This window comes from Podarcis tiliguerta (genome assembly GCF_965153285.1).
Source record: "Podarcis tiliguerta genome assembly, chromosome: 3".
NCBI lineage: Eukaryota > Metazoa > Chordata > Lepidosauria > Squamata > Lacertidae > Podarcis > Podarcis tiliguerta.
In genome coordinates this window covers 70548184-70573812 of record NC_139536.1, presented here as the reverse complement: position 1 = coordinate 70573812, position 25629 = coordinate 70548184, and the positions used below count along the sequence as shown (strand labels likewise).

Below are 25629 nucleotides of genomic sequence, written 5' to 3'. Positions count from 1 at the left end.
TTCTTTATTTCCCCCCAAAAAACTAGGTGCACCCTATGGGCCAGTGTGCCCTATGGGGTGAAAAATACGGTACTATGAACCAGTGTTCAGGTGGGTGAGGATTGTGAACCCTGAATGCAAGTTCTACTTCTACTGTAGGCTTATTACGTGGACCTGGACAATACCCTATTTATTGCCCAGCCTCATATTTGTACTAGGGTCAAAATGCAATAAAGATGAAGCTGTTGAGAGCTCCTGCAATGTAATGGCTAAGAACACAAGAAAAGTCTGCTTGATCAGGCCAAAACTCCATCTAATCCAGCATCCTGTTCTCACAGTTCAAAAAACTTGAACCAGGAATCTCATAGTACAGATATCACCTCTGTCATGAACTGAGTAGGTGGTTGCCCCATACAATCTACTGTCCCACCACTCTGTTATAGAGATAATAACAGTGACCTGTATCACTGCTGGATTTTTCTATGGGGTGAAGGCAGTAAGGATTATAGTGGACAATATGAAATGCTCTAAAATACAATTTCTCATTGCTACTATTAAAATGGCTGTAAAACATTTTACAGATTAAAAGCTGAATACAACGATTAACTGAGTGTCACTGGCAATCTCCCTGCACATTTGGAAACAAGTTACATTGCAGTCTATGGAACTCGCTTGTTTGCTTTTCAGACCAGCAGGGATTTAAGGCTGTTCTCAGATGAATCCCGCTCTCCCCATCCAACTTTCAGAGTACATCCTAGCAAATTCCACTGGACTTCAGTGACATTCTCTGGAATAAGAGATTTGATGCCTTCTGCCATAAATGTCTTTCAGAACTCTATTTTTGCTGAAGTACTTCTACCTTGCTGTCTTAGCAGAGTCAAATGTGGCACATTCTAGTCAGGAATCCAGCAAAAAAACCCTTCTTTTTTTAGCTCATGTCTAAACTTAAACAGAAATGCAAATCAGACATTGTAAGGTATAAAACGAACTTAGCTAGATTTGACAGGCGAAAGGGGGTTGTTGTTGTTTTTTAAAAGAGAGCCTCTTCATAGCTACACTGAACACATTCTGTCTTTAATTTTTTTGAAGTTTTTTTATTTAAGAAAAAGGGGATATAATTTTAAGCTCAGCTGCAGTCATAATGACAAATTCCTTCACAATTACAATTTTGACTAATGGAACAATGGACACCCCCATATTGTATTGTATCAGGTAATTATGAACTGCCAAAGTGTAGGAAAGCACGAACCGGGAATAATCAAGGTATCCCCCTTCACTGTGTGCAATAATTCAGAGCTTCGTTTTGCAAGTTCACCCTATCATCAGCACCACACATCACCCCCCACCTTCCTCTCCACGCTTATAAAGACGGAAACAAAATAGATGTAAGCAAAGCCTTTTAAAATGACAGAGTGAGTCTGCTGGGGGGGGGGGGGAGTCACCTAGATCTATAGAAGATCAAAACGTGCGACGTGAGGAAGGGGAAAGAGGGAAGGGGGCGCTGCTAATGGAGTGGGCATTTAATTTCCAGGTTACTTTCCAAACTAACGACTGGGACCAGTTAGCCCTGCCTTTGTAGAACGATTGGGGGCAAAGCCGAATTATTTGGGGGCTGCTTTCAAGCTAGCGGTGGGAAGGAGGTAATGATGTTTATGAGACAAAGGAATGTCCACACAGAAGAGAAAGAGGAGGCATTTACCGTGTCTATGATAGTTATTACTTCTTCTTCATCATCAATTTATTATCAGGCACGGATAGGTGTGACCCCTGGTTTCGGACACGTGCTTCTGACGGGGGGGGGGGTCTGGTTGTGGTGAGAGCGATGGGGCAGGCAAAGGCACTCTGCCTTATCATTCAAGAACACGCTCTCGACCTGACTGTGTTGGCACTGGAGGGAAGGGGCTCTGGGCCAAAGCCTTGATGGCCCTAGGAAGGAATGGCGCGGGGGGGGGGGGTGAGCCCAGCCCTCCTCTTGCTTCTGGGACAAACAGCCCTTTTCCTGAGGACTAGTGCCTTTTTCTTCTCTTTTTTGGAAGGGCCGTTCCCAGCCTGGGCGTGCGTAAGCCTTCCTCCCGCCAAAACCACGCACAACAAAAGCCTCTCCTTCTGCGCGAATGCCTCTGCTTCTCGGATGCTAGCGCGGCTTCTGCGGCTCAGCCCCTCGCCAACAGCCGCCCACCCATGGAAACGTCAAACTCCGCCCCAGCGGGAGTGCTTTCAGGGCGACGACAGATGCGTTGCTCTCCGAGTGGCGTGGGCAGGCAGCTTCTCTGCGCGACGTCTTTTTATTTTATTTTATTGGTGATGGGTGTATTTCTTCTTCTTCATCACCGTCTTGCCTAAAGGTGAAATCGCGCTGCAGAGAGAGAGAGAGACGCAGGCGGGCGGGCAGCCGGGCAGCTGGCCAAGCCAGTATCGCGCGCGCAGCATCCTCCATCCATCCTGGCCGCTTGCTCCGGGGCCGCTGGCTGGCGGGCGCGCGCCCCTACTTCTCTCTCTCTCTCCTTCACACACACACACAAACACACAATTTCTTAGTCCGCTCCCACAGAAACAATCCTGCTGCTGCCACCCATTGGCTCGCTCCCCAGCCGAAGGCAACCCTCATTTCCAATTATTTCCCCTGAAACACACACGGTCTGAGGAGGACACAGCGTTGCACGCACACACGCGTTGTGTTGTGCATCTCTCTATGAGGGGACTGAGGGCGTTAAAAAACCCATTCGCTCGTCGTCTTTACAGAAGCCCTGCTGCTGCCCCGGCCACTTTGTTTTGTCACAATGTTTGCGGCGGCGGTGGTGGTGGGCAAGAGCGTGTAACCGAAGACGGTGTCTGTCTGTCTTGTCTGTGCGTGTGGGGAAGCGTTGTGCGTTTGACGCGGGGTAGCGGGAGAGAACAGAGACGGAGCGCCTTGGTGTGTTTTCCGCCATGGACGACCGTCCCCGCGGGGGAGGAGGATGACAACTGAAGCATAAGAAGTCTCTCCCCCCCCCCCCTTTTGAATTTGAGCCTGAGCAGCAGCAGGAGAAGAAGAAGAAGAGGCGGAGGATTTGGTGACAGTAGAAGCCCCGCCCGCTGCCTGGGCAGGGGGGCCGTCCTGCTTGCTTGCTTGCCTCCCCCCCGCCCCCCATCTCCCTCAGAAGAAGCTGGCCGGGCTCCTTTCTTTCTCTTTCCTCTCTCCCCGCACCCCTCCTTCCCTCTCGCATTCACACACCGCACACGCACGCCGAGCGAGCGAGCCTCTCCTCGCGCTCCCTTCATGCAGGCGAAGAGCGAGGCAGAAGATGGCTGACTCGCCGGCGCGACCCACACAGCCCAGCGCGCCCGCCCGCATCCCCGAGCCGCCCAGCGGAGAGCCGCTTTCTCCTCTTGACACTCGCTGACGCCTTCGCCCAGCGCTGAAAGCCGCCGCCGCCCCCCTCCTCCTTGGTTCCCGCCGCCGCCGCCGCCGGCCACCATCCTCCCTCCCCTCCCTCTCCCTCTCGACAACCTTCCCCCTCTCCCTCCCCACCAACCCAAATAATACCAGCAGCCATTTCATCTCCGCCAAAGTAGATACACACAAAAATGGCAGAAATGGAGAAAGAAGGGAGACCTCCGGAAAATAAAAGGAGCAGGAAACCGGCTCACCCCGTGAAAAGGGAAATCAATGAAGAGATGAAGGTATGTGCGCGCGCCCTTCCTTCCTTCCTTCGCTCTCTCTCTCTCTCTGTGTCTCTCCTTCTCTCTCTCTCCTTCTCTCTCTCTCAGATGCGAAAAGGGAAAAGGGAGAGATGGGGGAGGCTCCTCGCAAACACCCCTCCCGCCCCCCGTGCGTGGAGATGCCATATAAATAAGGGATTTCTGGGGTTTTTGTTTTCTGGTTTGGAAATAAGAATAATACGAATAAAAAAACAACACATCGCCGGCACGAAATACAAGTCCCAACTCTTTCTCCTGAAATGCAAACAGAGACCACTTCACACAGGCTACGTACAAAGCCAGGTCACTGAGCAGCTTTGATTTATTGCTCTTAATCACCATCAGTGGCTTTTTTGATTTTTTTGTTTAAAGGAAACTTTCCACCCCGTAGAGGTTTCAGCGACCCCTCCTTTTTGTTTGTGTGCTATGCCAAATCACCCGGAGGATGTTAAAGTTAGAGAAGAAGGGAAGTCATTTAAGTCCTGTCTTTCCCTCTCCTCTCGGCAGCCGCCCCCCTTTTCCAGTAGCCAGCTGCTGCAACTGTGTAATTAAATTGTCAAAGTGAAATGTTATGGTCTGAACTGCACATCATTCTTGTGCTTTGGACACAAGGGTCTCTTGTCCTTCTCCTCCTCTCTTTTGCTTGCTCCGTTTCTGTTTTCCATGCTTCGTTTCACAGTTAATCAAACCAGAGGAGTGTTGTGTTGAAAGAGAGCTGTCCGAAAAAAAGGTTCATGCATATGTGTTTTGTGTGTGTGTATGCATATATGTATATATATATATATTACAGGTTTGTTTGGAAAGGTTGGGGCCGGAGGAGAGAAAGTCAGTGTCTTGACAGGAAACGATGCCCATCCAGCTGTGCTCCAGAGGTAGGGCTGTGGGCTGCCTCTCCAGATGTTAGCATAGCAGCGGCTGCTCAGAAACACACCTCAGGACTTCTTTCTCCTGGGGTTGCAGGCTGAGCTGAAATGGTCCTCTGTTGCATGTTTTTATTATCCAGAATGCCCACGACTATGTTTATTTTATGCTTCTCATCTGTCTATACCCTGTGGCTTACACGTGTTGCAGGGCTGAGATGAACTTGCTTTTTAAAAAAAAAATAATCAAAACCCAATAATAATGAAAACAGCACAGTTTTGAATGTGGAATGAAGTGGCATTCAGCTGATTCACAATAGGTCTGATCACAGCTGTTACATCCTGAAATGTGCAAGTTATGTGTTGAGCTGTAAAATATATACTGTATCTATGCATCTACACCTACTATGAGTATAAGGATAGTAAAGCATATGGATTAACAGGGCTGTTTTGTTTATTTTCACCAAACTGAAGGATAATCCTCAGGTTCTCTTTCAGTTCTTAATTTAATATTGGGGAAAGTTCTTTAAGTTTGCTATATTTGTATTCCTTCTTTTTGTGCTTACTCGGGATTTGTTCAAACAGCAGGCAGATGGGCATCTGAATAAAAAGATGGCATGCGTAAGAGCAAATATCCTGCATATCAATAACATTTATTCATTCTCTAGACTAGATCCTCTACATTCCTTTGCAACAGCTTTATTTCCTTGAGACATGTATGACACCGTATCTTGAGATGAAGCATTGTACACACTTCAACTTAACAGTAATTGCTCAGCTGGATCGGGCTTGAACTTGTTTTTGTTTTCTTTTTCTTGTTTTCTTTTCTGACTTTTTTTAAAAAGAGGGCAGGAGAAGGGGGGAACAGTGGGTGCAGAAAATTGCCCCACTATGCATTATCCCTTTAAGACACTGCTTCATGCAATCTGTGTGGACTGCAGTTTTTAAGTTTCATAGGTTCTAGGATTACAAATTAGCTAATTTTAATCAAAACATGTGAAATGTTATCCTGGCTGGATATAAAGGCTGACTGTGCTGGATCCTCTGGGTTTGTTTTGTTTACTTTGGCTGCAGGCACACTTGGTGGTTTGGGAGATAGTTGTTCTTCTGCAGTATAACAGATGTTTGTCTGAAATGGTGAGGAAGAAACAAAAACAACACTGTGTGTGTGTGTGTGTGTGTGTGTGTGTGTGTGTAAGGAGGAAAAATTACTCACATTTTGTTTTTATAAAAAGGCCATGATATTAAGTGTTTGTATTACCCTTAATCAGATAAGTTTCTCCTTTCCTTAAGCCTCTGTTAGCAGTTGAACAGTATTATGATAAATAAATAAATCAGAATTTTAGCTGTATGAGCAATTGACTCCAAGGTTGTGGACTGACCTAGCTTTGGAGACAGTTTTTATAGTTTGGGTGGTTGAAAGGTGAATAACAGCAGAAGCTTTCAGACAGCCTAGACCACATACCAGAGCAAGTTGTCTTATTAAGCTTGGAGACCACATTCTTTTAATAGGATTGGTGGGTTTCTCCAGAATGGTCTTAAATTATAATGAAAGTTTTAAGCTGATTGGCATCCGAGTGTGTTACATATGTGGACGGCTTGATTACCATTCTGAGAATAATTCCTCATTTATTGACTATATTGGAGGGATTTCCTCCTCTTTACAGAGTTAAAGAGCATAGTGACAACAAACTGGTAACACTGTATGCAACAAAATGTCATTGTGAACACAATGTGCCCTTGTGTAGGTACATATCTGTACTGTTCAAACAGCTTGACTGCTTCCCTTCATCTGAACTGCTTTCATCTGGACCTGTGTAAAATAAGCTCTGGTAAGTAATCACGACAGAGCAGAAAGAAAGGAATGTATATACAGCAATAGACAGCCTAAGCTGTAAAAACTGTAACCTGAGTCCCAGCAGCAGATCAGATATCAAGGCTGTAAGGTAGGGGGAAATGAAAGAGATGAAGGGGAGGGAAACAGGAGAGAGAGGGTTGGGGAATGGAAAAGTCAGCTTGGAAAATGAAGGACTAGTAGGAGGGCCCCCTCAGGGAAATTTGGCTCAGGGATTAGGGAATTTTATCATGGTGTACAGTGACCTACTCAAGTTTCAGCCCATGTTGGATTGAATTGCTTCCATTTGCTAGGAGTAAGAAAAAGGGCCGGCGTGTATGTGATTCCCTCTCCCCACCCTCCTTCCAGTAATAAAAAGCCACTGGGTACAAGTGTCTATTTTAAGTCCAGCAAATACAAGGCACTATGAATGAGTAATAAAATTACCTCATCATACAGATTTTCTTGAAGATTGGCTGTTTGATAGAGCCTCATAATTTGCTCAGTAATGATGGAGGGAAACTCAGGCACTAGCTTTTCCTGTGTCACATCAGCAACATCACTTGCTGCTCAGTTTTAATATAACTGGAAACTGGTGTTTGCTGTTTCATCATGGTAGATATTACCTAGCATTACCTAGCATTTTGCTTATCTCTCGTCCAATGTAGGTGACAGCTGTAGAAAATGTCAACAACATTGTGTGCAAAAAAGTGCTTGGCTGCATAGTTTGCCTATGTTGAATTTCAGTAAAATTCAGTGATTTTTTTCAGACAGAAATATTTTGTTTCACTCTGACCTGCAATGTATTTTCAGTGTCTTAATTTCCCCCCAGTTCTTCCTTTCTCTTTGCCTTCCTTTCCTGCTGTGGATAAAGGATGCCCTTAGAATTGTAGTGTTGTCTCGTAGTGATGTGAATACTGCACAAGGTTTACCATTTACCATATCAAGAATATAATACTTACGTGTGAGATGACAAACTTAGTATTTGCACATATGTTTCATCTAATATAAGAAATTCAGACATCCACATCCCTTTTACTCAAGAGAAATCTTATTCATGTCAGAAAGATGGTTCCATATAAATAGATTAAGGTCAGACACAAGTTTAATGCCAGATAATGATGCAACTGTCAAGAATGCAAGAAAAGTGCTTTGAACCATACGTAATTAATGTACATTTGAATGAATTAATGTGATTGCACCTATCAGATCGTACTGGAAATTTTTCTAAACAAACTAGACTGAGTTAATCTACACATTTACCTTCTTTGTCTACTGTGAGGATCGTGATTAATCTGTTTTATAATTTCACAGGGCTGTCTCCGTGAGCCTGTGGTGTTTACCTTGTAGATTCTCAATAAGTAATTTGTAACTAAAAAAGGCTTTACTCCTGATGTCTCCATCTGTTATTATTTATTGGTAAACTCTGTTAAAGATTCTTACATTTTAACATTTCTGCTGGCGGTGATTGAAATATGTATCACAATATGAAAATCAGTTAAAAAAAAGAAGGTTCTGACAACAAAAGAGAGTGGGAGACATTTAAAATTATCCTAGAGAAATGAATCCCCTGATTAACAAAGACATATAGTCAAGGAACCTCATGAAAGATACTATGAAGATACTATTCAAAGATTTCATGAAAGTAAGGGGCCACTATAAAGCCTGGATGACTTGTACATCCCCCCTTAGTGTAGGTAGGTGGGTAGGTATATTTTTAGAAAATGTCAATAACCCTGGGAAGTGGAGCTGTTCATATAGGCTAGTGTGTGTTCATTGACATTATTGGCCTCCACTCTTGAAACCCAACAGAAATAAAGAGAATGATGAGTCTCTCTCTCTCTCTCTCTCTCTCTCTCTCTCTCTCTCCCTCTCTCAAAATTTATTAGCTTCAGAGAGATGTTTAACTTTGTGCTTTAGTACTTAAGTTCACTCATGCAAGGAAGTAAAAAGGGAGAGAAAGAATTCACTCTGCTTCTTTCAAAGTCTGAAATAGGCGTTCAGCAAAATAACCTAGAAGAAAATGATTCTGACAGACTTGTCTTTCATGTTTCCTGTCTGCAATTGCCAGGTCTCACCCCTTGTTTCCTAGCAGAAAAAAGTCGTATAAAAATTGAGATCTATATCTTTTAAGAAATAGAAGGAATCTATTATCAGTTATGCAACAGCAAGCCCTATGTTCTCTGCCTGATGATATCACAGTAAAATTTAGTCAATATACAGTACTGTGTAAATGAAAAAAATTGCTGCTGCATTTTTAAGCCTTTAGTCTCTTAAGAGAAAGATATATAATCATATATCCACAAGTCTCCTTCTCTGTGTCATGTATGATAAAAATGCATATTCCCATACAGGATAACATGATAGTCTTTTCCACCAGCCAGATGTGATATGTGTGTGTACTGCAGAATCTAAAAGATTAAAGTGATGCATATTAAAAATATTGCAAAATGGTGGCCTGGGCTCCTTCAGGTGAAAAATGAGCAAAAAGCAAAACAAAAACAATTTTAGCTGAACAGAAGGTTCTATAGAATGTTGAAGGTTTTGAAGTAGGTTTCTTTGGCAAAGATAATTCTCTCCCAATTTGACAGCACACAAGCAATCACCTGCTTTGTCATTTTAGGTATTCCTGGCAACCTGGTTTTAACGTTTCCTTGGCTTTAGTTGTTTGATTATATATGAGCCTTTAGAAACACAATTCAGAAAGTTATCAGTGTGAAATCAGAAATAGCAAAAAATATAGTGCTATCTGGTTGTCACAACCTCAAGAAATATAAAAATGACTAGTGATTTCCCCATTTTCTGTTATTTTTATTGATGGTAGACATAACTATCATTTGGACTTCCTATATCTTTGCAATCCCTCTACAGTCTAGGCACAATAACTCTTGGCTGCCAATTCTTGATTGCATAGTATTGTGAAATGCAGTCTTCCTCTCCATCTCCTCTTCCTTCATGCATTCCCATTCAACCTTTCTTCATCCATTGTCTCCCTTTGAGTGCTCAAATCTATCCTGTCCTTAAAAATAAGTTTTAACCTTTCTTGACATTGCATCTTCCACCACATACCATCCTCCTTTCCTTTCCCCCTTCATTTCTTTTTGAGTGTGTGGTGTGTATTTCTTTCTTTCCCCTCTTTATCCCTTCTTTTCCAACCTTTATACTCAACTGGAATCGTCGTATCCAGCATTTCCAGTGAATTTCTCTTTGTTTATTTTGAGTGCTCGTATGTGTCAGTGTGTCTGCATTCTTTGATGTTTGATCTCCAGTATTATACTTCTTGACACACAGCACGCTTCTATTCTTGGTACTCAGAACTGAGACTTGTCCTGGTGGCTCTTTCCAACCACTGATGCTCTGTTTTCTTTGGTGGCTGTTTCTTATCACATAAGCCCCATACTGCATTACTGGGCCAAGAGGGAGGAGCCCATCCTGCAGCTGGGAAAGAGCTGCCTGCAATGCTGGCATGGAGAAGAGACACAGCAAGGAGAGACCACATTGCTTGAGGCTTTTCACCTAGCTGCTTGCAACATGGGAAGGGGCAGTGATGCAATGGTTCCCACACGGCCAGCGTCACACAAGAAGAGCTTGCTCTCTCATTTTTCCACTTGGTCTTCTGTTGTGCATCTACTGCCTTTCTTTGTCTTCTCCTTCTTCCCTTCTTCCTCCTATCTATCTGCCTAGTTCCATGCTGCCTTCCTCTTCTATTTGTCAAGTTATTTCCCTCCTTCAGAAATCCTGTTTCTCTCACTATCTTAGCCTTAACTGGATTTCCTTTGCTGCCTTACTTTCAGTATTCTTTCGAACTGCCCCCACCCCAATATCTATTGATGTTTTTAAATTATCTGGCGGACAATTTTTTTTATTACCTCTATAGCCTGCACTGTACACAGGTAGTGTAAAGTAAATGCTTCACCAGGGATGGACAATCTGTGCCTCTCTAGATCAGGGCCAGCGCAGGATGCTTTGCCGTGTGAGGCAAAACAGCAAATGGTACCTCCACTGCCTTCATTTCTTCCTCCTCCTCCACTGCCTTAAGCACCTGGAGGCAGCCTGGAGAAGCCCTGGCATGCTGAAGGTGGCGGGAGAGAAAAAAGGGGACTAGAGAGGAGAAGGAAGCAGGGGGCAACAAGCACAGGGGGTGGCAAGTGTCATACGCCTCAGGGGCCTGGATCTGCCATCCCTACCAGCTGTCTCCAGCCTGCCACCTGAGGCAACTGTCTCACCAAGCGTCATGGGTCAGCTGTCTCTGTTCCAGATACTGTTGGATGCCAACCCTCATCTGCCCCAGCCAGCATAGAATCATAGAATTGTAGAGTTGGAAGGGACCACAAGCGTCATCTAGTCCAATTTTTGGCAATGCAGGCCTCTTCAGGGGTGATGGGAGTTGTACAGTGTCTAGAGGGGCACAGGTTCCCTGTTCCTGAACAAAACACTAGTTGTAGAAGCAGCAGCAGTAGTTCGGTATTCTATCCTTAAAAATGGGAACTGCTAGCTTGGTCTCTTTAGGACTGCAGTGCACGTTCACGAGAGGTCAGAATCCTATTTAATGGGCAATAATGGACATAGGATTGTTCAAAGGCTGTTAAAAAACCAACAGTCTTTATTGATTTCCAGGCATGCATCCAAACATCTATACTTCAACATGGAGAAGTACAAATCACACGAAAAGGAAAAATAGTATTTCAAATACCCAGAATAAATAAGTGTACAGCACATAATATCTACACTTGGATAACTGAGGGTTGGAATCACAGCTACTTATTCTGCAGAAAATATGGGTATTGCTATTGATGTAGAAGAGAGGCAAAACACTGCTGCAAAAGGGGCTATAACATTTTTATAATTTATAATGTATTTTGTAAATTGCAATTGTCCCACAATGTTGGGTCAACTTCACCAATGCAAGGTACGATACATTATAATACCAATTAGACTGTCACCTCCTTCAGACTCCCCAGTGCTTTGCTACTGTTGCCATGAGTAGACACCCCACCAGAGCTATCATGGAATCTTAGAATCTTAGTGTTGAAAGGGACCCCAAGGGTCATCTAGTCCAACCCTCTGCAATGCAGGAATCTCTGCTAAAGCATCCATAATAGATGGCTATCCAACACCTGCTTAAAAGCCTCCAAGGAAGGAGAATGCACCACCTCTCATAGAAGTCTGTTCTACTGCTGAACAGCTCCCCTTATTCATCCATTCTGCCTGCCAAAGACACAATGCATTTTGGTTCATTAGGCAAAAGATGGACATCTAGTGCAACCCACTGCAATGCAGGAAGCTCAGCATGCGATCCTCCATCCAATTGGAAACCCTACTGGACCCTGCTTAGCTTTGCGAATGTGCTAGCAGTTTCATTATTGCTGCACCACTAGGACTACACCATTAAATTGCATTTCTCCCATGTGGGTAGAAAGACTGCAGTAATATAGACAACTGGTAATTTTTTTTGCTACTCCAAAACATGTTTCTTGAGCATGTGAGCCTAAAGGTAGAGCCAATCCTCCTCCTTCCCTCTTCTTGTTTTAGCACCTCTGTTTTCTCTCTCTCTTCTTTTCCTCAGGCAGAATGGGATATCTTATTTTTCTTTCCATAACATCTTAGTATGCTTAATCATAGCAATAACAGTAACCTTCTGAATGCATGTCAAAAAAGGAAGAGTGTGTTGGAAGGAAACTGAACTGATATTGATTTATAAATATAAGTAGTAAAACAACATTTTAATATGTAACTATTTTTGTAATATCTTGTTTAAGTTGTCTGCTGTTGCTTCTTTTTTTGTAGTCCTAAAAGAGGCAATAATTTATATGCTACGCTATACTATTCAGTTAGGGTTTCCATATGTCTGGAATTTCCTGGACATCTCTGGAATACTGTTGTCTGTAACAGTGTCTGGACGAAAATCAGCAAAAATGTCCGGGAAAGTTTGGACGTATGGCAGCCCATGTTCCATTTTTGCTGATTTTCCATAAAAAAAGCTCAAACATTGTAATTTTCCAACAACTTTTCTGTCCGGATTTTCACTGATTGAAACATGGCTACCCTATACTATTCCTGCCAGCACCACTTATTTCTCAGCCACCATGGAAAGCATATCACCACACCAATTTTGAATGTTGTATCAGAAACTGTTAGTTAATTTCATATACCATATATGCTCATGGGGTCTGAACTGGAGGTGACAGACCAGGAGTGAGACTATGGTGTCACAGTTGAAGCCCCTTCTGGTCCTGGGAGACAGTGGTGTGGGAGACAGTGGGGAGTCTATTGACCTGTCTGTTGGCTGAAAAGCCTCTTCTTCTTCTGTCACATCTGGTGTACCTTTCTCTGACTTGTCCCCCTCCCTTGGCTCCTACCTTGTGGGCATTGTCAAACTCATATATCACTGGTCCCCTCTCCTGGGTTACTGTCTTGATCCCCTGCCTCCACACCACACTCTTAGGAGTACTGCCAGTCCCTGACACAAGCTCTTCTTTTTATGGTCTTAGATATTGCGTTAAAATATTTTTTCTCAATGGACTTTCTATATCCACACATCCAAGCTTTAACTAAATTTGTATTAATTCTATTACTTCTTTCCATATTGTGGTCCTGGCAGTATCCATTAAGCATAATTCATTGCACATTGCTTTACCACAGTGGTGTCCCAATGATATAACATGATTTCTATATACAATTATATTTAATCCCAAGCTTCCTCCAAGAATAGCAGGATGTTGGGGGGGGGGTATCATGTTGGCTGCATTTGCACATTATGCTAAACCATTGCTTGTTTTAAATACGGTTTGTTCCTTTCACAGAAGGGCAAAAAAAAAAAAAAAAGCTTTTTGTCCACTGGTTTCTAGCTGCTCTTGCCTCATGTATCTGTAGGCTGGTAAGTGTCTTTGGCAGAGTTGCCAAAACAAACCATGTTTAAGCAACCCATGTCTGTTGGGTTCGGATGCAGTGCTAAGCCTTTGTTAAAATAGGTCTCAATTTGTAAGCCAAAAAGCTATGACTTCACATTGTTGTTTGTTGCCGTGCAACAATCCATGATTAATCTGCTGGGCTAAGGCCGGATGTTCAAACAAACCACACTTTGGCTTAACAAATCATGACTTAGTGCTATATGTGAACAAGGCTATTGCACCATCAGAGCTATTCTGTGTGGCAGCTTTGGCTGAGGGACCGTGATTGCATTCAGAAGTAATGCTATGACAGGTTAAAGAAGACTTAGCAAGCACTGGTTCATGCATTCTCCCGTCCTCCTCTGGTGCAGCTACATGAAGATCAGAAGTAAGTGTCATAAACTAGAGTTTGAAGCTAGCTTGTTTCAACTAATCACAGTTAAGATTAACCACAGTTTAGGGTTCAGTCTAAACACACTAAACACACTAAACTACAATTAAACTGAATCAGAATCAGAAGCTTTTGATATCTTACTATCTTGGTTGAGTCAGGCTTTTAACCTGGATTTTCTACATACAGTGCACTACAGTCAGATGGAAGAGCTTTCCAGGGAATATACCTTTGTTACTAATTTTCCATGGAGACTCTGGGCACATTTTCTCAGGCTAGCACTAATGATGTGGGGTCATCACATCTTCTCAGGACATGAACAGCAGAAATTTGTTCCTGAGGAACATGCAGTGGTTCTGCCATCTAACACATGTTATTGTGGTTGTGAACAGTCTGTGAAATGTGGTTGTGTGAGGCAGTTTTAGGGTAGTGCGACTGGTGCGGTTGCCTTGAGCCCTGCAGGGAACACCAAAACAATGCTATAAAACAGAGCACAAGAGGCGGGGGGGGGGGCACTGAATTTTAGTGTTGCACAGGGCGCTGCTAAAATTTGAGAGCCCAAAGTCCACCACTGGTGTGACTGCCACAGCCTCTATGGCAATGACTATGACACCGTCAGTGATGAATGGCATAACTTACTTTTATACCTAGTATCAACATTTCCTTCTGTAAATAAAAGTTTAGCCATAAGTAATAGTCATGTAGATTTTCTTATTTGTTTCTTATTTAATTGGTTGAATGCAGACAATTTATTTATCATATGGCAAATGTGAGCAAGTCTGTCCACTGTACTGTATACTAATATAAAGCAGTACAGGTGACCATGGCTGGTTTTGGATTATTCTGTAGTGACTGTTGCTCCATTCCTGGTTGCTGACAAGTTCTGTTGCTATGGAGTGAAGGCTCTACCTGTTCTTCTGTGCATTTCTGCTTTTATCACTGTTTCCTAGTTCTTTGTTTAGGGAAACTGATGGTTAATCTGTTCTAATCTCTGCTTTTTTTTAAAAAAAGTAGATTGTGTTGCTTTTAAATCTGTGAAATCCTTTACTGAATTTTAAGAGCAAAATGAACATCATTTTAGTTTTTCTTTTAACCTTAATTTGTTTCCATTGTGGTATAGGCAACTCCCAATTTATGTGGAGGTTATGTTCAAAGGCACTGCATGCTTAAGTGAAATTGCATATATTTGAAACACCACTGAAAAAGCCTGCAAACACCCTGTTCCACCCCCACTCCATCCTTTTTTATTATGTTATCGGATCACTTCTGGGTGCGGTGCAATGCATGCATGTGCGGTTGTGCACAAATCGGATGTGCCTAAAACGGTCACTGCCTGTATGTACATGTGAGCAAACCACCATTGCAACGAAAAAATCTAAGGCAACTCCCCCCTCCCAATAATGTTCACAAAGGGTACAGTAACTTCAGAGACATGACTGTAAAGTTTATCATAAAAAAAAAAATGCTCCTCAGCAAAACCTCAGTGAACAGAATGACTATCATTTAAATCGGGGCTGGGGAACCTCAGTTCTGGGTGCCAAACGCAATCCTCCAGGCCTCTGTATCCAGCCTTTGGGATTCTTCCCTGGCCATGCCCCTTCTTCCCAGGACACCCCCCAACAGTCCTGCCCCACTTCTTCCTTGAGTAATTTGGTGTGGCTGGAATGTGTCCATGGACTGTGATAATTTCACTTGCTTACCTGGATGGAGAAATGGGCATGGGTGTTTAGAAACCTCTGGTGTTTGCATGGGTGGAATCTAGCCTATAGTACACAGGTAAGAGTCACGTCTACTGCCCCACCTACTTTTCCTGTAGCCCCACCCGTTTCCCCTTTTGGCCCTACCCACTACTGCCGCACAGCCCTTGGAAGACTGTGCATGCAGGATGTGACCTTCAGATTGAAAAAGGTACTCCACTCCTGATTAAAATCTTTCAGAATACATAATCACACTCGGAAAAGAAATATGAATTTAACCATGAAGATACATACCACTGTTGTGTGTATGCAAGCAACCACATGGTGGAAAACCTTATCATGTGATTAGGTGTTGCCTGTATTCACTGATTAGCACAATTTAAATGTTGAAGTTGTACAAGAACATTGAAAGAGACACTCTGGGGAAAGTTTGCATGTCACAGAATAGTGGTGAGAGGGCTGTTAATTGTTTGAGCAAAAGGCTTATTTACCTTGCTGCTAAAAGTGTTGCTGATGGTAGATTACAATTTGTATTTATTTTATACATCTGCTTTATGTAGTTATGTGTAAACTTTGTCTTTCAACAACTGCAGTCTTGGCCATGCAATGTTCCTAAATATACGTTTAACGTTAAGCATCTGAATGGTGTCAGTAATGTTAATGAGGCTACTCATGAGCTAAGATTTGGCATGCACTTACAGCTCCAAAACCGGAAGCTTGCAGCAGGAAAGTATCTTCAGGCCAATGTATGATTGTAGTAAGCTGAGTTGGATTCTTGCAATGCACTCCTTTGTGCTTCATCTGGAGCTGCAATTAGAGCAGAATGCTGCAGCACGGTTGCTGCCAGGAGTGACGCTGTCAGCATGTACTGTAACACCTTTGCTCAGAGATTTGCACTGGTTGCCGATTTACTACCAGGACAAGTTCAAGGTGTTACTATTAGCATATAAAAGAGCTCGGGACCAGTTCGGATTGCCTTAGTCCATATATGTCCACTCCTCAACCACTTTGATCTATGGAACCAATACTGTTACAGGTGCCACTTAGATTTCTTACAAGAGCAGAGAGATTATCTTTTTGTGTGGCAACCCTATTGACATCAGGCAGACAGACACCTTTGTTTTACTCTTTTTGGTGCCTGCATAAAACATTTTTGCTTAGACAAACTTATCCAGACATGTAGAAATTACATGTTGTTGTTGTTCTTAAGCTACTGCTGATTGTTATCATCCTTTGAATATTTTTAATACAGATATTAACTGTTTTTTAATCAATAACTTTCAATGTTTTAGTCTGTGTTGTTGCAAACTACTTAGAAGGCTCTTTAAACAAGCAAGCAGTATATACATTTTGTTTAATAAATAAAATTAAATGTTAATACTTGTTTTAAGAACCAGCTTTATTAAGTGTGGTCCTCCTCCCTTTCTTGAGGGTTCAGAGTAAATTACACCATAGGAAGATTAATTTCTTACAATATCCCAAGGCTTTAGGCTGAGCCATAAATAGTAATTTACTGTGTACCCTTATAGCATGTTATTCCTGCTGAAATCCTGGGATTGATATTGTTTTCTCAATGAAGGAGGTCAGTTAAGGACATATGCTTTATTAACTGTAGAACATCTGGAGAAAACAGTGCTTAAAGTTTTTGGACATGAATAGGCCTTTTATTGAGCTATGTTCTCTTTTTGCTGAGTTAGTACAGAACTAGCTTCAGAACAGGTCTATAGGAAGTTACCGGTAATCACACCAGATAAATATGGAGGGTGAACACAGTGGTACAACTATATTACAGCCTATGTTTATTTCAATGAAACAATGAACAAAATTTATGTTGAAGAGCTGCCCTGCCTAATGGTCTATATGCTAAAGGTTATTACATTTCTATTAACTTTCTGGGTACCTAGTGATTTTTGCATCACTCCTTGTAATAGTGAAGTTATCGGCTGAGTACTAGCATGACTGCAGCTGAAGTGGGGCTACGGAGAAACAAGGAGAAGGTATTACTGTGGTTGGGGAAACCCCAGGGTTTGTAGAAGTACAAACAATATTTTGCTGTGTGGTGTCTACCTGTGAGTGGCATTCAATGCTGTTCTTTAACTAATGGAAGAAAACCATCAATGGAATGAAGAAGGAAATACATTTTAGGTTCCCTCTCTCCACAGGCTCCTAAATATGCTTAGAAGGTTGAGAAATCTTATGGAGCAGATTTAGGGGGACATTGTGGGGTACACAATTGTCTTCCTCCAGGCCCATGTGGAGGGCAGCTGGGTACACTAGCCCCAGGTGTGTTAAGCTGGCCCCCGCCGGGTACCAGCTGCTTTACACAGGCCTGCCTCCCTCCACTGTTCCACTGACAGGTTCCTTCCATCTATGGACAAACAGCATTGGGTACAAAAGTGGCTATATTGGAAAATTTATAAAGTACTCAGTCCATTGCCAACAGATGTTTAAGTCCTGTTAGGTTAAACAAATCAATTTCAGTTTTATCCTAATGAATTGCTAGTTGTTCGTGTGGTATTGCTTTTTTCCTGTGAAAATCTTGGCATTGCTTACACGTTCTACAATTCCTCACAAATAGATCTGCTAATCTGTGACCAGAATACAATTACTTTAGCTCTCTTGTGAGATGTGGTCATTCTTACACGTCCATGCACATGGTGTAGTATTTTCTTCCTCATAACCGTGGGGACCACAATTTGTGTGGCTTTTACAAATACTACTGAGATGTCCAATAGGTAATTATTGTAATATGCATATGCTCTTACGACTGATTTCTTGGGACACATACCCATTGCTTTAAATTTATATTCAGAGTAACGTAAAAAGTAGAAAGTAAGCCCCTATTTATTTCTTGTATAACTGAGAGTAGCATTTAATCTTTGATGATCTCACTTCTAGCTATGATATAAAATTGGGGAAATGGGGCGATAAGCCTTTATTTGGTTTATATGAATGTTTGAGATTTGTTCTGGTTTATCAGATTGAGCATTTATAGGCGGAACAAGTTCTCTAGAAAGTGATTGAAATGCAACCTTATGTAAGCTTGTGCAATCAGACTTCCTCTTCTTCTCCTCCACCCTACAGCCCCTTGTCATCCTAATCATCCAGAGTGTATTTTTATGGACTGCAGTTTCATCATTGAAGCTGTGATAATAAAGAAAATCATAACACTAGTGGCCAGGGCCAGCATTCCCTTCTCAGTTACTGAGCCTGATCGGCTTGCCGATCAGAAGATCGGTGGTTCGAATCCCCATGACAGGGTGAGCTCCCATTGTTCTGTCCCAGCTCCTGCCAACCTAGCAATTCGAAAGCACACCAGTGCAAGTTGATAAATAGGTGGCAGGAAGGTAAACGGTGTTCCATTGCGCCAGAACCAGTTTAGTCACGCTGACCACAGGATCCAGAAAGCTGTTTGCGGACAAATGCTGGCTCCCTCTGCCTGAAAAGTGAGATGAGCGCTGCACCTCATAGTCACCTTTGACTGGACTTAACCGTCCAGGGGTCCGTTACCTTACCATATATTATTTATTTAATTGTAGGAAATTGGCATCTAATCCGTGCCATGCTTCTTCAATAATAATTTGTAATGCTTTTTGAGGTATCTATGGAAAGTATGATTTCTCTTAGTGAATCAAAATACGGCAGTGTTGGGTGTGTTATCAGGGTCTGCTTTAAGTCATCTATGCTCTGGTCTCCATGCCCATGCAGAAAAGGTGTATCACAGTGGTGCTGTATGAGCTGTAAAGTTAGATATGAATTTGCTGGCATAATTCAACACAGCTAAAAGTTCTTAAACCACTTTATTTATCTTTTAGCCTTGGCATATTCACTATGGATTGATTCATCTGGTAAGATACCATCACATGTTAGTCATCTACCTAAATATGTTATAGATGCTATTTAGAATCATAGAATTGTAGCATTGTAAGGGACCCTGAGGATCATCTAGTCCATACCCCTGCAATGCAAGAATATGTAATTGTCCCATACAGAGCTCGAACCTGCAACCTTGGTGCTATCAGCACCATGCTCTAACCAATTTAGCTATAGATTTAGAATTGCTGTTTTGCTTTGTTTGTTTTCAAATGGTTCATTATTGCAATTACTAGTAAACATTTAATTCTTTTCGTGCTGATTTTTGCTGGTAGTGCATGTATACATGTATGTATAATCAGTTACTTACACCTTCTAGACCCATGGTGTGCTCTAAATTACTGCACATAGACCAAAGAACAATCTTAGACGCCACTATCTGCCAAAGGGTATGTTACATGTACAGAACCTGGACCATTATTTTTGTCCGGTGCACTTTGCCAAAATCCAGTTGATTCACCTGGTTTGCTAAAGAACTTGCAGCTTTTCATTACTTGTATGCATTATTTATTCATTTCATTTATATCTCCCCTTTCCACTGTAAGGAGCTTAAGGTGATATCCGTGGTTCTCCCTCTCTCAGTGGTGTAGCGTGGGTTGTCAGCACCCGGGGCAAGGCAAGTAATTTGCACCCCCTAACCCGTGGATTTGCGCCCCTAACCCTAACCCCCAGGTGTTGCGCCCGGTGCGGCCGGCCCCCCCTGCACCCCCCACGCTACGCCACTGCCCTCTCTTCTCTTTTATCCTCACAATAACCCTGTGAGGTAGGTTAGGCTGAGGGACAATGACTAGCCCAAGGTCACCAGGCGAGTTTCATGGAAGAATAAGGATTTGAACCCTGGTCTCTCAGGTCCTAGTTCAACACTCTTAACCACTGCACCACACTGGCTCTGAAAGATAGTAAAATAGAAGTGTTCCTTCTTTGGGTTTAGCACCTCAGAAGCTAATGCGGTGTCTTAGTTCTACAGCTTTCTTCTCTGAAATTGCTTGAGAGTAAAGCCATTTAGTTTACTTCTATTTTTTGCTTTTAACTATTTTAAATTAAATAAGTATTCATTTGATTATCCCTTCTGCTGCCATTTTTGAAACTCTTCCTTAGAGCTTGTAGTGAGTGCATAATCCGCATGCCATGCATCACTGGTACCACAACTTCATAGAATCATATTTTGGAATTCACTGAAAGATCCTTGACCAGTAATTAAGTACAGGTTTCAAAAAATTTCTTCACAGAACTAAGATCTTCACAAGTCTTTAGGTCTGTGACTGATGTTTTATTCTGGCTACTGTGCAAGTGTCGGCATTTCCTTTCCCTCTGTTGTATGTAACGGCCAGAGCACAGTCTCCTGAAACTGGGATTCTTCCTTAATTAAATATTTTGAAGACACTTTTGACTATTTAGTATTTACTTATAGCTGTGTATATTTCTTTGGAGCATTAGACTTGCCTGTACTGTATTCCTGCATCTGTCATATACTTGTCATTAGTGGTTAAGTTAATGGTTCAGTCTTTTGTGTTTTGGGGTCTCTTTTGTGATTGCATTTTTAAATCATTATTTGCTTACAAAGTATCCTTCTGCAGCCAGCATATGCACTTTCCAAGGCATATTTTGGAAAAAAAATGGTTACATCTGCTGCAGATTATACAAACACTGGCACCTTTTAATCTCATATTGTTGCTATATCTCTTTCACTGTTTTTGTAATTAATTGTTTCTGTCTTTACTGGCTTTGTACTCAAAATGCTCATCTCTTCCCGATTACATTCACTGTTGCTTGCTCTACTGTACTGTCGTGCTGTTTATCGGAATGTGCATGTATTCTATGCCATTTCTCCTGCCTGTGACATGTTTGAATTGCTTTTTCCAGTGTTAGATCAATCTCTCTTAATTAATATTTCCATTATTTTTGTAAAAAGTATTGCATGGGAAACCTACACCCTCAGGGGGGGAGGGCCCGGGGGGGGGGAGGTACTGAGGGCCCCACCAGCAAGCGGAAGCACCTGTATTTCTCCCCCTTCTGTGTCATCCTCAGGGTAGCCAATTTGAATGGCTGTATCATAGCTGAATTGTTTCTCAGGCACTAGTAAATCAGTCATTGTTCTTTGGCCGCTTTCTTGAGGCACTTTAAAACATTTTATGGTCGCACAGGATATAAAATGCTGTGGAAAAAATGTGCTAAAAAAATCACTGGCTATCAATTCTTGTACAAAAAATGATAAATAGCTCTCTTCCCCCTCATATTTTCCCTTAAATTGCAAATTTGTGAAGGTCTGTCATAATTACATGTGTCAGTCAAAGATTTAAATGCATTACAGTCTGTGTACGTGACTTGATAAATGAACATTAGTCTAGAGGAGGTGGGACAAACCTGCTATTTCACGGTACGGTGCAAATAGATTTCGATTTATGCATTCATCTCTAAGTTCCAAATGATTATTGATTGCATAAATAAATAGGCAATTCTTCTCTTTCAGAACTTTGCAGAAAACACCATGAATGAGCTCCTTGGCTGGTATGGTTATGATAAGGTTGAATTAAAAGATGGAGAAGATATTGAATTCAGGAACTACCCCGCAGATGGGGAGAGCCGACAGCACATTTCTGTTCTCAAAGGTAATGACATTTAATGTCCCTTTGATCAAATATGTTAGTTTTCTTGTTTATTTTATCAGTTTTAAAGATGACTTCACATGCCAGTGACTTCTAGAAGACAAAATCCAAAAGAGTACAAAACTGAATAAAATACTAGCAGTTATGCATATGTATAAATCTGCAACAGTAGTACTTCTTCCTGAAATAATCAACTCTCCTGAAGGCACCATTCAAGCAGCTGCCAATGGGTTGAAAAATCATGAGAAAAAGCAGTCCTGTGTTGAACATTGCTGCTGTGAAATCTAGCAGTAGGTTTTTAGAGAAGTCTTACTTGAAAACAAGAGCAATCAATTGTATTAAAAAGTTTTCTAGAAGCCTGCAGCCAAAACAACTGGCCTACCTCATTGTCTCCGTAGGGTGGCCATGTCACAATGTTGTAGCAACAGTAGGAGTCACTTGCCTCAGATAGACTTTAGATCTAACAGTACAATGCACCTTTGTTTTCTGGTCAAGAGTTCCAAGTCTTCCGAGCTTCCTTTGCCTGCCCACATCTATGCCTCCCCCCCCCCCAGAGTCTCTTCATTTGTGTGTAATTCTATTTTGTTCTGACTTTCTCCTTGACTCCTTACTTCAACTTCAGGTGCTTCTACACTCAGGCTTTAGGTTGCTACACAGACAATGCTGTTCCATTATCAGCTGGAAGTAAAACTTAGAACTGTGGCTCCACATGTTGCAGTTCTTGCTAGCACCTTGCAATCATTTGTGCACTACAAGTGGATCATAGATGAAATAGTACTGGTGGGCATAACTGCTGCATTATAAATAAACAATAATTGCATTCCCTTTGGGGTTTTCCCTTGCAGTCTTGGATGGACCTTGAGTTGAATGGGGCCATGCACAAAGCGACTTGGACTGTAAGGGGTTCTTTTTCCACAATGTCAATTTGTAGCCAAAACCAAATATTGTGATTAGTGCACACTCTTGCTATCAAGCAACTTGCAAAGTCACAGAAGTAGTATGAGAATAAAAAGGTAGCAGACTCACATAGCACCAGCTGAATGTATGCTTGTTGCTGCTGCTTTATTGCTGTAGTCCTTGCCCATAGTCTGCATTGTACTGGGAACGGGAAAGTCCTTGTCATGCACCTGGTGGAGGGATACCTGGAAAGCGATGAGGGAGGTGCAGGATCAATAATGAATAAAAAGAGAACCTACCCATGCGACGCTGACACGGAAACCTCGCACATACATTATGTAAAAGAAGGAAAGTTTACTGCCCCCTTCTCCCCCCTCCTGCTATCTCTCCCCACTTCTCTTTCCCCCCAACCTTATACTATATGCAACATCAAAGTCCCACATCGAATATGACTGTTCTACAGAAAGGACTTTATGAACTGAAAATTGGGACGATGTATGTATGTACACATGGGTGGCACTGTGGGTTAAACCACAGAGCCTAGGACTTGCCGATCAGAAGGTCAGCGGTTTGAATCCCCGCAACAGGGTGAGCTCCCGTTGCTTGGTCCCTGCTCCTGCCAACCTAGCACTTCGAAAGCATGCCAAAGTGCAAGTAGATAAATAGGTACTGCTCCGGCGGGAAGGTAAATGGCGTTTCCGTGTGCTGCTCTGGTTTGCCAGCAGCGGCTTAGTCATGCTGGCCACATGACCCGAAAGCTGTACGCCGGCTCCCTTGGCCAATAAGGCAAGATGAGCGCCCCAACCCCAGAGTCGGCCACGACTGGACCTAATGGTCAGGGGTCCCTTTACCCTTTACCTTTATGTACTCTTGTAACCAAATAAAATCTTTAATAAAAACATTTTAAAAAACAAAAAGAACAAAAAATAGTAATTATTGGTTACTGCAGCAGCAGATAACACTTCCCCAGCCAGATCCTTTGTAGATGGCAGTAAGTAAATGGTAGAGAGACGGAAAAGAGGACCAGTAGGTGGCATTTTAATCTCTTGCTTCAGGTTTTCTCCCCCATTGGGGGCACCTTCTGTTGTTTGCATTTAGGGGATCAACCTGTTGGGGGCATATATTTTAGTCACTAAGACAATACTCACTAGCCCAATGTTGGGCATTGAAGTAGACCTTTTGTAGTGTCTGTTTGGTCTGTTCCATGTGGCCAGGCTGTGCGTTTATAAGGTTTTGATCAGCAGCAGTAATCATTAACATAGAATGCTTGGTGTTCACCAGCACATATGGCTGTGCTCTCCATTTCTTCAGTCTGGTAACTTCCCTTCTCTGGCAATCTGCACTACACCTCTCTGCTTCTGTGGCTGTGGTGGTTGCAGACTGCCACAGGTAAGAGAACTGAAAGGCACATGTGGAGTTTTTTTCTGGGTGCATTTCACATTCATGAATCCCTCCCCCACTTTTGCTCTGTAAGGTCACCAAGCCAATAATTTTGGCTCAGCGCTAATTATTGATATTGTGGGAAGTATTTAACATTCTATAAGTATGTGTGTGTGTGTGTGTGTGTGTGTGTTGAAAAGGATAAACAAAAATATATGCACTTTTCACAATTTTTAGTTTTAATGAGGTCATCATCCACATAAAATCAATAATGTAACTCAGAAACTTTATCTGCAGAAAACGGTTTTCATATAGAATATTTCATCCAGTTTAAATTATATTATTATAAGCATATGGTCCATGTTATGTGTTTCATGTTACAAATGAGGACACTGGACACCTTGGAAGCAGTATTCATTTTACAGAATACACATAGAAAAAATAAATGGTTTTTATGATTCAAAGTGAGAGCTCATTTTAAAAGTGCAGTCATAAAGAAAAGTGCAAAAGCAATTGTAATTAATTGCCGCAACCTGAATCCAAGTTAAATGGAAATAAAAGGAGTACAAAAATGAGTGCATGTACTAAGGAATTTTATTTTCCCTGAAATAATATTTTATTGTTAGCTTTAGTTATTAATATCTGATAATATGTGTATACGGTAATGTTAATGCCAGCAGATTAAGTATGTATATTTGTTTTTGTATTCTGTAAATAGAGATCCAAACTTGGTTAAGGTATAGTTAAGGTGTGATTGAAAACATTTAAAGAATTTATTACATTTAAAGACTGATTTTACTTCAGTGTTTTGTTGAATGATGATTCTAATTAAGGCTAAAAACCAAGGTACATATACTAGCGAATAAGTACCAATTGATTTAGTGAGATTTTGGGCCAAAATAGGCATTATGGTAAATGTGTGCTCCTGCTAAAGATGGCTACCACACTTCGATGTCCCTGATCCCGTCTGTTCTGTCTGCCTGTAAAACGTAACTCATAACATGGTGTCATAATTTACTAGGTTTCCTTAATGCCACTCCATGCTACTGACTATCAGTGGTGGAAAATGTGTCAATATATGTGAAACAAGGAGGGGCAGAGAACCATGTGAAATCTGTAGCTAAGGCAACAAAAGTACCAAGCCAAGTGGGGGGGGGGGGAAGTAGGTCTACAGTTTGAACATGGTAAGAGAAGGATTATTGATAATGGTCAACTGTTATTCCAGTTTTCTGGAGGTCTTCAGTGCTAGATATTAAACCTCAGTCAGTCATGAAGATGCTAAAGAGCTGTTCGTCTTGCTTTGGAATAGTAAATACTGTAGTCTTGGATAAGGGGCCACAATCTGTGATAGAAGAGTTTGTAGCATTCACAGGTCTATGCCCTGTGCCCTAAGCAATGGAAAGGCTGAATCAGCCATCAAAATGGTTAAGAGAATTTTGACCAAAGCCAGAAAAAAGGGAACTGATCCATATTTAGCCATTCTGGATCTCTGGAACACAACTTTGCTAGTCTTAGATAGGAGTCCAGCAAAGGGACTGATA

At 42.0% G+C, this 25629-nt stretch overlaps 1 protein-coding gene and 1 long non-coding RNA gene across 5 annotated transcripts in view; one reads left to right on the top strand and one right to left on the bottom strand.

Moving 5' to 3' along the window:
- The first annotated feature begins 72 nt into the window (after positions 1–72).
- Positions 73–25629, top strand: part of SOBP (sine oculis binding protein homolog) — a 142819-nt gene continuing 117262 nt past the window's right edge. Inside the window, exons 1-2 of one of the 4 annotated variants that reach the window (XM_083433449.1) lie at positions 73–3642; positions 21676–21814. In XM_083433449.1, the coding sequence (XP_083289575.1) occupies positions 3547–3642; positions 21676–21814 (235 nt within the window). In that variant the 5' untranslated portion in view covers positions 73–3546. Of the gene's footprint in view, positions 3643–13454; positions 13633–21675; positions 21815–25629 lie in introns of those variants that run through there. The other 3 variants (XM_083433451.1, XM_083433450.1, XM_083433452.1) reach the window with 3 other exon arrangements.
- Positions 6265–25629, bottom strand: part of LOC310674421 — a 32201-nt gene continuing 12836 nt past the window's right edge. The window contains exons 2-3 of the long non-coding RNA XR_014509583.1: positions 22838–22953; positions 6265–6333 (exon numbers count right to left, since the gene is read on the bottom strand). This is a non-coding gene — a long non-coding RNA (uncharacterized lncRNA). The remainder of the gene's footprint in view (positions 6334–22837; positions 22954–25629) is intronic.